Source organism: Anas acuta, chromosome 3 (assembly GCF_963932015.1).
Source record: "Anas acuta chromosome 3, bAnaAcu1.1, whole genome shotgun sequence".
Lineage (NCBI taxonomy): Eukaryota > Metazoa > Chordata > Aves > Anseriformes > Anatidae > Anas > Anas acuta.
In genome coordinates this window covers 85413555-85426313 of record NC_088981.1, presented here as the reverse complement: position 1 = coordinate 85426313, position 12759 = coordinate 85413555, and the positions used below count along the sequence as shown (strand labels likewise).

Genomic DNA, 12759 nt, shown 5'->3' with positions numbered 1-12759 from the left:
TTGCAGAAAAACATCGGTACTAACTGTTCCTTGGTGAGACTTTGGACATAGGAAGTTAAAGGTGAAAAAGAAACATTGGGAACAATAGTGGCCCTTTACAATTAAAATACTTTGACAACTGTCCCAGTTAATAGCACTTATTTGAAGGATTTCATGGTGGGGCTTTTGTTTTTTAGTTGAGCACCACTGCAAGAATTGGATAAACAAAGACACAAAAAAAAAAATGCACCATGAGCAGACTCCTTAAGTGCTGTCAAAGGGGACAGCTTTCACGGTATGTTAAAAACTTAACTACCTCAATAGTGAGCCAACAGGAAGAACAAATGCCCTGTGACAATTGTTGAAATAATACTACTGATTAAAATGATTCTTGGGTCGCTTGTCCAGTTCCGCTCCTGAGAATTTGGTCCAGCAAGAGTATTTGATTAGATTTCCACAGACTTAATTTTTTTTTTTTTTTCCTGAGTTAGAACACTAACAGATGTCAAAACCTTCATGCTAGGTTGAGATTAAAAAGCCAACATTCTAGTACTGTAATTAATGAAATGGTGTGTATATAATGTGGTGTACGGATTGTCATCAGTGTAACTGTGAGCCTCTCAGTCTACTATAAAGCTGTGGGGCTAAAAGCTTGGGCAATAAATAGTTTTGAACTTCCCTTATTCTGGCATTATTTGCTGGATTAAGGGAAAGTATTATGTTGTGAAAGCATGGGTGTCTCCTTTTATATGCTATGCTATGTTCTTCTTCACTCCCCTTAAACAACCAAGTGCTATATTGGAAATATACTGCATACTTGAGAAAAATGTAGAAAAGAGCTTTATTTTGAAAATGGGTATACAAAGGTTTTGTGTGAAGCTTAACATAAACTTTGCCTTGATTCAAGAAAACTAACAAAAATTGTATCAGTGTGTTTGTCAGCCTGATTAATAAAAAAAAAAAAAAAAGCTTTAGGATAGTTTTTTTTCCTCTGTAAATATTAATTAATTCTTCATACTCAAGTTACTTGAATGTAGTGCCACTTCAAGATTTTCTGTATTACTGCTTGTCTGTGACTTGTTTTTAATAATGTTTAGGTAGTCCAGCAGACAAAGGAACAGCTATATTCAGTAAGAGTCATAGGAAAATATTTTAATTTCAGGGATCTAGATCCTCTCTTCCCTCTTGTTTTCTCCTCTGTATTTAAGTGAAGTATCCAAAAGAATATTATGAATTATGGGCTAATGATTAGGGATGCTGAAAAAATTCTCCAGATTTAATCGTAATGGAAATACTGAGTCCCTTAAAATCCTTTTCTGTGGGAGCTGAATTGTATTTTGTAATTTAAAAGCATGTTTATTATTGGACAGTTTTATGAAATGAGGAAATGAATACCCAAGAACAAAACTAGAACAGAAAATCCTTCAAAAACATAGACCAATTTAAGTAGTGTAGTAGATAAATACATATTCTTCTCGTGGCTCTCAGCCAATTTGCTTTCTTTTAAATATTTTTTTCTTAAGGTTGTTCTGTTGGTAGACAGGAGGCTTAATTGAGATTAAAGCTTCAGTCAGCGTCCAGAGATTTTCTTGAGCTGGAGCCAAACTCCACATGGCCTTTTCCTCAGTGTTAGTCTTCTGATCCTGGATTCTGTCCTAAAAACATCTTAACAGTTCTGTAGAGTTCCTTTATGGATTTTTTGATTTTGCTTATTTATTTATATTTCTTGAAGAGTCTACTCCTAATGTTTTATTGCACTGTACTTCAGTAATAAATCAGTATTTTTAGTCACCAAAAGCCTGTGCTAATTTGGGATGCTTGTACAGCATTAACGTTTTTATATAAATAAAAGAAGTACATTAAAAAAAAAAAAAACATTTTGCTGGGCTGTACACTGTTTAAATACAAGTAACTAAATTGTTTTTTGGCAATTTGTGACTTTGAAATGTTAACAAAATGTCTACAAGTGTAAAGTAACGTTTTTTTTCTTAAATCTCACAATATAACATCAGGCCAAAAGCCTTTTAGGAGTTTTCAACCTTTTATATATGCTTGAGGTGGATATTACAATACTTATTCTTGTTGATTAATAAAAATGTAGCCAAAAATTTATCTGTGCTTTTTAGCAGCCTGTTTTAGCAATAAATCATAGCGAAAAATTCTGAAACCTTAAAAATTACTTTTCAGTTTGGCAACATTGTGTCTAACACTCCAATAAAACGTCGTAAGCTTATTTCTCAAGAAATTGTAACTGAGACTGTACCTCTAACTTACCAAAGTCCCTGTGAAAGTGTCATTCTGAACTGTCGAAGTATACGAATAGGAACCTTACGAAGAATGGTAGTGAAACCTGTGATTGTAAGTAATCTTCTTACTTGAAAAAACAGCTTTGTTTTTCATTTTTATTTTTGTACGTGAACAATGTAGTATTTTGCCTTTATCTGTGAAATGGCAAGTCTGTCCCTAATTTCAGAGGCTTTGATTCACAAAGACATGAGAACTATACTGTTGCATTCAGTTTAGTTTTGGTGTTAAACAGAAGCATCATGTTTGCAAAACACTTCCCTTTTCATTTGATTATTTTAGGACGGGGGTGATGGGGTGAAATATGGATTAGTTTGAATTGAATGCAATACTTACAAAAAAAAAAATTTATAGATGGGGGAGGAATCAGATTGTCTTTTTCTGTATGTGTATAATTTTGCTTCTGCTGAACAATATTTTCTGTTCTTTAAAATTCTCTTTTGAAGATTTTATTCTGCCAATATTTTATGGCATTTTTAAACTTTTTTGGAAACAGTATTTCAGAGACATCTGAAATGTCAACAGTCAGTATGACTGAAAGAGATGTGGAAGAGTAAAGAATATACTTGCTTCCTTGAGTTGCGCTATTTTTTTAATTACGTTTTACTTTTTTATTTTAAAATTTTAATTACTCAAGTATTAAGCTGTTAAAAGACATAGAGTCAGTTTAGTTACAGAGAAGAATGGAAATCTTATTTTTGTATTGTCTTCCACAGTTTTGCCTGGATTATATCAAAATATGCCTAGAAAGTCAAGAAGGTGAGTACTTGTGAATGCTGAATTCCTTTTTTGAGTGAAGTGACTTTACCAAAAGGAATTAACAGGTGAATCATAATGAAATGTCAATTCTGGTTTCTCTTTGTGTTTAATAAATTATATTTGGTGTTGGTAGTCATCAGAAAAAAAAAATAAAAATCTAGAGTATAAATCTGAGCTGAGCTGCCTGGTGAATAAAAGCCAAAACAATTTTGCATTATCTCTTCTATCAGAAAGAAAATCCACAGATGGGAATTAGCAGTTTGTGGTGAGCATGCAAATGGGCTTATTAGTTCTTCCCCCTCAACTTAGTTGAAGAGCTGCGGTGATTGGCAGAGATATTCATTAAAATGCTTAATAAAACCACAGGCAAGAAAAATGTCCTGTGAAGCATGTTACGTTTTTATTACTTTAAGTTCTTCTATTTCAAATGCATAGATAGGGAGTAGAAACTACACGGGTGTCTTATGCCTTTCTATGTACATCTGCCTTTAAACTTTTTTCTCTGGCATATAGCTTGTGTATTTCGTGCTACTGAAAGAAATAGTGGCATTGTCTAAGAAATGGTGAGCTTACGATTATTTCTGTTTCCTTTTTTTAAAAATGTGGTCCTAGCTCAGTTTGCCTTTTTGTTACTTGTAAACGATAGCCATTAGTTTTTGTAATTACTATCACATGCTAAAAGCTGCCTTTTACAACCTGTAAAAATAAGTGTAGACTTTTCTCAGTCAGGTGATTGTTGCATCTAAGATATAGACATATAGTTACTACTGTTTTTTCATGCATTAACTGCGTTAGCATGACTCAAACTTACCAAAATTGGTAGAACATGTCTATCAGGCATCTGCATATGAAGTTATTTCAGTGTGACTTGATCCTTCAATAGCATAAAAACTGAGACTCCTTAAATGATGGGTTTATTGGAACATTTAGTACTCTTCCATGATTTTTTTTTTTGAGTTTTTCATCTGTAGGAGGATGGGTGTATTCCTTGCTCCGTTTCTGTTAATGTAATCATACCATGATTTGTTCTGATACAAGTAAGGGTCTTGAAATAAAAATGACACCAAATATTTTGTTTTTCTTGAGGTTGATTATGTTGGTCATGCTTTTTCAGGGAGAGGCAAATGTTTTGAACAGCTGTACGAACAGCAGTAGTGTCCTGCCCTGAGTTCGATTTTTGTTTGTATAAACATGTCAAATTCCCAAAATGCTCTATATATCCTTTGTCAGTTTCCTGCAATTCCCAATTGGCGTTTCAAGGAAGCAGCTTTCTATTTCTAAAGAGTAAAAAAAACTTTTTGCGTTGCCTTTAGTGATAAGTACTGCTGTCTATCATATAGGAAAATACAGTACACAGGTTGAGTTGTTCATGGTGAAATGTGTTAAGATGCCTATATTAAGGTAAAAGAAGGGATATAATTTAATTTTTTAACTGAATAGTAGGTAAGTCTTCCTTTTACATGAAAGAGTTACAGTTCAGCGTTCTTAACTGCAATGCAAACACAGTTGCAAGGATCCAGAGATTTCTGTTTTGGCAAGGGCCTCCTATCTGGACATGGTTAGAAGTGTGCCTTGGTTAAATGGGGTAAATCCAGTTTTACATTAGAATTGTCATTACTGTGGGCTACCTATGAAAGTTGGAAGTGAAATTAATTTCATTAAGGAAAGTGTGTGTGTTGAGGAAAGAGAAAACTGAACTATTACTACAGAGGAAGAGGTATTACAGGAAGAGGCACAATCTTAGAAAGTTATTTTGTTGTTTTCTAAAAAGAGAGAGGAAAAGAGAATTCCTTACAGTCATTTATCCAGGGAGGCTCAGCAAGCTGGAAAAATGAGCTGATAGGAATCTCACCAAGCTCAACAAGGAGAAATTTAAAGACTGGCACAATGGGGAGCAACAACCTCAGGCACCAGTTCATGCTGGTGGCCACCCAGCTGGAAAACAGCGTGGCAGAAACGGACCTGGGTGTCCTGGTGGACACCAAGTTGACCATGAGACAACAATGTGCCTTTGCAGGAAAGAAAGCTAATGGCATCCTGGGCTGCATTAAGCAAAGTATTGCCAGCCAGTTAAGAGAGGTGATCCTTCCCCTCTACTTAGCACTGGTAAGGTCCCACCTGCAGTGGTGTGTGTAGTTCTGGGCTCCTCAAAACAAAAGAGACATGGACAGACTTAAGGGAGTCCAATGTAGGGCCACCAAGACGATAAAGTTACTGTAACATCTCTGCCTTGAGAAAAGGCTGAGAGCTGGGACTGTTAGCCTGGAAGAAAAGAAAGTGCAGGGGGATCTTATCAATGTCTAATAAATACCTGAAGGGAGGATGCTGAGAGGATGGAGCCGGGCTCTTTTCAGTGGTGCCCAGTGCCAGGAGAAGAGGCAGTGGACGCACATTGAAACACGGGAGGTTCAGGAAACATTTCTGTTCCGTGAGAGTGACTGAGCCCTGGAACAGGTTGCCCAGAGAGGTAGTGGGAGGGACCTGGTCCTGGGCAAGCAGCTTCAGGTGTCCCTGCTTGATCAAGTGGAGTTGGACCAGACGACCTCCAGAGGTCCCTTCCAACCTTGACTATTTGGGGATTCTGTGATAAGGCTTCATTTGTCTGCTAGCTTGATTGTCTCATATGTTAGTCTCCAGGGAGATGAAGGAGAGTCGGTACAAGGAAATGGACTAATTAGATCCATGTAGGACCCATTTCTGCTGCTCTTTACCTGATGAGATGAAAAAGTACTGTTAGGAGCAATAAATCTCACCCGGTCATCTTGAATGAAATGTGGTTGCTGTAGTCTGACCCAGAGCTGGGCTGCTGCTTCTCCAGCTAGTGCGGTAGGAGAAGGTTTAGAAGGAAAGGGGAGCTGCTTTGCTCAGCAGTAGCTGTAGGAGCCACCACTTGCAGTCTGCACCGAATACTTTGGCGTGGGTAACTGCTTTGTCTGAGCTGCAGGCTCCCTTTCTACCCAGTATGGGAGAATGGATTCAGTTGCCAGCATGAAGGGAGGATGTAGGGGGCTGCTGCTGGACATTGGCTGCTCAAACACCAAAATAAGGGTAGGGAAAGAGTTCAGATGCCTGTCACTAATAATTAGTAAGAATTGTTGATAATGGTAAGGTAGAAAGAAATTGTATGTCTTTAACAAAATAAAAAAGAGGAATCTGGTTTTATGCACTTTATTCAGTGTGATGCAAATTAAGCCTTTTAGATTGTAACCATTTAACTAATTTTTACTCACCATCTGTTGGGTCATAAAATACTTACAAGAAATTAAGAAAGGTCTTAGTTTATTCAGGAGTTCCCTGCTGTGTCTCTTCCCTTTTTTATTAGGGAAGGAAGAGGAGTGTGACCTTGTTGCACTGGTGTTTATTAGAAGGAATTGATGTTGGTTCTATTTTTCCTTCCATCCTCTCTAGGTTTTTTTCTCTCTGTAAGGGAATATAGTTACTCGGGTAGAGGTTGCCATTAACCATGTGATGGAACGGTAGAAGCTGCCACTAACTAAAGCTTTAAGTGACTCCCATTAACTATTTTTCTGATCTAGAAAAAAATCCTGGCTTTGATTTTGGTGAAGAAAAAAAGTTGAAGGAATTCTGACTTCCTGTATTTTTCCTTCCATTTTTATAATTCAGTAAAACCCACAAAATACTCAACATTGGCATTTGCAGCATCAGATGTGTTAAAAACTTACTGCATAGCTGCATTTCTCTTTTTTAAGTGATAAGTTGAGAGCAGGACTTTATTTCCACGGGCAATCAGATTATTTCTCTGCACGAATTTTATTATTTTCGTTTTATTTTTCATAAGGAAATTGGACAAAGATAAATCTTTGAAGCAACTTTACAAACCTGTTATAAAAGGTGTCATAGCAATATTTGAAAATTTAAATGATACTGGAGATACTGTTTTTATGTGGAATAAGGACTAAATTAAAGTGGGTGAGAAGAAATTAAAACTTCATTTGAAAGTCAATGATCATGCTCTGAATTCTTGTTAAAATCTAGGGGGGAATTATAAGAGAAATCTATATATTTTGACCAGGTTTTTATATATTTTTCATGATTTTCTTCTAGAATCGGACAGTGATACTCGGGAGATCAACCTGAAAACTTCAGAACTTACCAAATGTGAATGGTGTAGTGTAAGAAAATTGCCAGTAGTTTTTCTACAAACAGTACCATCAACCTGTAGTAGCCTCAGAGACCAGCTGAAAATGAGTAAAGATAATGTCTGGTACGAATGCAAAGGAGACAGTAAGTAAATCAATTATAATAAACTATTTCTCATTTGTATAGGGGCATGTATTTGTAATGCTGTAACTTTTTTATATGGGCCTTCATATTTTTATGACTGCTTTTGGTATACTTACCTCTGCTTTCTGTTCTGTTCTGCTTACAGGCCTCAGTCTGAGTAGAAACTTGTGTGGGTTTGTGTATTATTTTTCCCCATATGATTGTAGTGATATTCTCATATAGACAAATATCTGCTTGGAAAAGAAGTGGATTGTTTTCATGTATCTTTAAATTAATTTAATTTCAATATCGTTTTCCTCAAAGGTCTAGCATGTTAATATACACTCTATTTTTTAATTAGCTTACAGTCCTTTTCCCCTTAAATAGCCTTTTCTTTAGGTTAACTTTTGTGGTTATACTCACACTCAGCTTAATACATGCATGATACATTCAAATGGAGGAAGAATGCCTTCAACAATCTCACTATTGTGTGTTCCCAAGACAGAATATAGTTAGAATAGCCTCATCCACCTTTATAAAAGTAGGAATTGTAACACTCCTTACAGCTACAAAAATAGTAAGAGAGCATATGTAAGGGGATGCCAGAAACAATCCTGGTAGCAGGGATTGTGACAGCAGGCAAACACAGGTGTTTGCAAGTGAACAAAGGAAAAGCTTCCTGAGGGACCTGGGAAAGAAATCCTTCCCTTTCCACATCTCTCAGCCTTTCTCCCTCTACCACCACAAACCTTTTTTCCTGTGAGACTGTGGCTCTGAGCTAGTTCTTGTACCCAACTGCTTTATAGTCCTTGATATTTATGAATGCCTTATGATAACACAGTTGCTATTTGCTTTCCAAGCAATGTAATTACTTTAAGATTGAATTCATAGTTGTGTAAGCAACATTGTGTAGGTGCCTAGTTCCCCAAACCCAGTTAGAGATCTGAATTCTGTATTCAGTGAATTTGGAGGTAGACTGGTAAAGGACTATTTTCACACCAGGTAGCATGCTTAGTTAAGAACAGGAAAGGGTTGTGTGTGTGTCCGAAACTCGTCTTTTACCCCAAACAGGTCCCTGCAGCTCTGAGTTAGCCTGCTACATGAGACTGGAATCTGCAGTCTGAATGTTAGTCCTATACCTGGGTGCCTAAGTCATTCTTCTTAGGGCATTACTGCCTCTTTTATTGTTTGGATGGTGTGAGGAGGTAGTATTTATACAACAGCTGATTGATCCAACTCACGTTCCCTAACTCCTAGTGAAGGTGTAGGCAAGGCTAACCTGTTGAAGCTAAGCCACTGTACCAAAAGAGCATGAGAGAGAGTGGAATAGTGTTTCGTTCCTATAATATTCACCTGGGGTAGAGAGGTTTTGGTTCATATATGTTACAGGGCCTGAAAGCAGGGTTAGTCTCTTGTAGGTGATGAGATCCCTTCTGTGGCAGGGGTTAAAGATTTTGATCAGAGGGACATCTTAAATTCCTTTCCTTGTTAAGATTCATACTTCTTAAAAAGGAAAACTGGTTGCCCGTGAATCAAAGAACCTTAAGAGATTTCTGTTGCTATGGTAACCAAAAACTGATCAGAGAAAAATAAGTGTTTCTTTTGTGAAATCGCCATCCCAAGCTTTTGTACATTTTATGTACTCAAATCATATGTGTCTAGCATAAGAAAGTGTAATTTTATTAGAACTTTGTGCTAGTAGTGTGCAGCATACAGTTCTGTATCCACTACTGAAAAAAGCACCATGTTTATTTTTCCATCTAAGTCTTGGAAGACCCTCTCAAAAATACAGCTTTTATTTTTGTTTTGTTTTCTTCTCAATTTATTTTTCTAAGCAGTGGATTTAAGTTCTGTACCCAACTTGCATGCTACCCTCAGTTAAAGTAGATTTTTTTTTTTTTCAACCTGTCACTATTTCTGAGAATCTGTTGTCTGAAAGACCTGACATAGATGTCAGTGCTGGGTACCCTTGTAAATATGATTATGATCTATTTAACTAAAAGGCTGAGGACGTCTGGGCTTACATACTGTAATAACCTCCATGTGTAAAATTTTCAAAAGCAATAACATGTTAGAGCATGGCCTTCTGGATCAGGTAGGACCATGAATCTATCCCCCTGAATCATGGGGTCTCTGTTTCTCCTTTAATTAATTTAATACACTGTTTCTCCTTTAATTCAGTATATGTTGTCTTGGTTCTCTCCCTCACTCCCACACACACCCCTTCCTCTTTTGCATTATAACTATCAGAAAGCAGGAGAAAAACAGGCAGAACATTTTCTAAAATAAAATACTGTATAGGGGACTAAGTCGATGGATAAATATTTAATATTTAAAAATATCCCTGAAATGACTACATTTCTATTCAGTTATATGTATTTTGTGCTCAGTCTCTGTCTTTTTGCAAACCATTCTTATAATGATCATTGAGGCCACAAAAGCCCACCTACATTCTTAAAATACTTCTTTTCCTAATACATTTCCATTGATGAAGGTATCTGATTTTTGAGTGACCTCCTCTGGACTTCTTACACTGTTGATCTAGGAAAAGTCAGTGCATGCAGTTTCCCTGTATGGACAGGAAATTATGCTGAATGTGTAATTTCTGCAAATGTATTGACACGGCAGCATAGAACTGTAATAAGAAAAAGAAGGATTGTTAAAAGCATCTTATTGGCAGTAAGCAGAGAAGTTCTTAGTTCTAAAAGTTTTAGCTTTGCATTTAGTATGTGCTTTATGTACAAGGTATAATACTTTATTTTCCTAAAGGCAGAAGTTGAGTGTACACTTCTTGCAAATGTAGGTAGAAGGGATTGGTAGTTGCTCCGTCTATCTGTCTGAATAAGTGTGTATTGTCAGGGGAAAGCATATATGTGTTGGCCCATGGTTCTTCGAAATTTGTTTATAAATGTGGCATTTTATTGTGTCACTAAATGAATATTTTTTTCTCTGCTTTGTTTTAGGTCAAGAAGAACAGTATATAATTCTGATTTTTGAAACTGGCCTTGATCCTCATGCAAATTCAATATTTGAAAAAATAATTACTGACATTGGCATTAGAAATAATATTTCTGACTTCTTCGTGAGAATTTCCTTTGAAGAAGCTAATGGCAGACTTGTTGCATTTACTAAGTGCTTGGAAGAGAATTCTAAAGGAAGCCCTTCTCACAGGGAAAACAAAATTAAAACTGTAATTACTTTTTTCTGTTTTAGAACAAAGTCATTATATTATTTGGATTAGAAATATGCTAAAGATAGTGTGCTAGTCACTAAACAAAAAAAAAAATCTAACAACTTCTGCTGGCTTTATAATAAGGATTCTCAGACAAGTCCATCAAGGGGTATGAGGCTCTGGAAAACTACATTCATGATACTTTTTAGCATGTTTACTTTTTTATAAGTTTGTACACTGGTCCACAAATAATGTCATTTAAAATGATTAAGGGATGATAAGTTTGTAGTATACTTAGACAACATAATTGTTTCCAAGTTCATCTACTGGTGAAATTTTGATGTTTCAAATGAGAAGTTATAGTGCTGTAGTTAAATTTAATTAATGCTTTTTTTTAAACAAAACTACCTCTTAAAGAATTTGAGAGTTTTGTGGTTCTGCAAGAAATGAATACAGACATTACTGTAATAAATGAACTAGGAAAGGAAAAGAAAATTGAAGTCCTTATCAAAAGCAATGAATTTTACATCTGTGTATTTTCAAAGCTTTACTGTCTTTTTAATAAAAGTGAGCACAGTACACAATTGATAACATTGACTTCATTCTTATAAGGTTGTTTCTTCTGAGTCCAAAGTGCAGCAGCGAAATAAACAGTTATACTTTGATGATGAAGAAGAAATTGGAGAACCACATACAGTATTTATTGGTCCCATAGAAAAGTAAGATATTTTTCTTTGTCCAGTCATCATTTTTCTGATGATGATGATTATTATTATTTTGCATTTCATATTTATTATTAAATGTATTTTTTTGTTTCAGGTTGATAGTTTATCCACCTCCACCAGCTAAAGGTGGCATTTCTGTGACCAATGAAGACCTCCATTGCCTAAATGAAGGAGAATTTTTAAATGATGTTATTATTGATTTTTATTTAAAGTAAGTTTTTATTTCAAACCGGTTTCTAGTGTTCTTTTACCTTGAAACTTGAAAAATTCTGACATTAACACTTCATAGGTCCTTTGATAACACTTGGTCTCCAGCTACCTGTAATTCTAACTTTAAGGATTGTTTTGTGTTTTTGCAAGAAATTCTGGTTCATATTCTGTCCTGGTTTTGAAGGTGACGTTCTCACTCGGAAAAAAGGTTCCTTAAAATCTCTTTGTATCTGAAAAGGAAATTGAACTATAGAAGAAAAAACACCTTTTTAAGTTCAATTATTTTTTTTCCAGAGTACTTGTGTTCCTTAGAACCTCATTTGCTTCGATTAACATAATAGATAAAATAGTCTTCTGGTGTCACTGATGCCACAGATGTTAGAAGCATATTAAATTGTTATATGCTTGCTGTGTTTATGCTATGCGTAAGGGCTGTGTGTGTGTAATTTTCCGTATATTGAAATACTTAAGATGTGAAAAGAAAACTAGTACACAAGTCTGGGGAGTGTTTGGAGGTTTAGTATCTCAATCTAAAAATGTGTCTTTCCTATATATGAAACTCATTGAAAAATTGTTTACCTGACATAATATAAAAATAAACAGAGCAGCAGCAGAACAACTTGTTGCTTGAGCATATCACGTAATACCTTTAAATACTGACACAGATACTGGATTAATGAGTTCCAGTGATTAGTTAGCCCTGATAGTGTTACAGCTATTTCAGTTTAATGAGAGGCTGCAATAATTTGGTGGGGGTGGTACTAGTGTTGGCAGAACTTTTGTACTCGTAAATACTTTTGAATTAACACCTCTATGACTTTTTCATTTTGTTTTAAACTAATTAGGTATTTGGTACTTGAAAAACTAAAAAAAGAAGATGCTGATAGAATACATGTGTTCAGTTCATTCTTCTATAAACGCCTTAATCAAAGAGAAAGAAGAAATATTCATGAAACTTCAAACCTCTCGTAAGTCCGTTGATAAGTCCGTATTATCAAGAGCTGAATACAAGGAATATTACAAGAACATATGTGTTACAGAGATAAAATCCTTACTGACAGTATGATGCCAGCAGAACTCTAGGGAACATCCACACCTATATCAAATATAGAATATGTCTTAAAAATCCTAAGAAACTGTTAATGTGAAAATACATGGAAAGGCAGTCTTTCAATTAAAATAAATCACCCTACAAATCACATTTGGCTTTCTTCTTGCAGAATACAACAAAAACGACATGGGCGAGTAAAAACATGGACACGTCACGTTGACATTTTTGAGAAAGATTTCATTTTTGTTCCTCTTAATGAAGCGTAAGTAACCATACCATATTACTGGATATATGTGCTAAAAGCTTAAGCTTTGTAGTTCTAAAATAGAAAGTTA

General features: G+C 35.5%; 1 protein-coding gene across 4 annotated transcripts in view; it reads left to right on the top strand.

Moving 5' to 3' along the window:
- The window catches only part of SENP6 (SUMO specific peptidase 6), a 92209-nt gene that overhangs the window by 62915 nt on the left and 16535 nt on the right, over window positions 1–12759 (top strand). For all 4 annotated transcript variants that reach the window (XM_068678142.1, XM_068678143.1, XM_068678144.1 and 1 more), the window contains 8 exons: window positions 2167–2337; window positions 3000–3042; window positions 7108–7287; window positions 10230–10456; window positions 11051–11157; window positions 11258–11374; window positions 12219–12341; window positions 12594–12686. In XM_068678142.1, coding sequence (XP_068534243.1) covers window positions 2167–2337; window positions 3000–3042; window positions 7108–7287; window positions 10230–10456; window positions 11051–11157; window positions 11258–11374; window positions 12219–12341; window positions 12594–12686 — 1061 coding nt within the window. The remainder of the gene's footprint in view (window positions 1–2166; window positions 2338–2999; window positions 3043–7107; window positions 7288–10229; window positions 10457–11050; window positions 11158–11257; window positions 11375–12218; window positions 12342–12593; window positions 12687–12759) is intronic.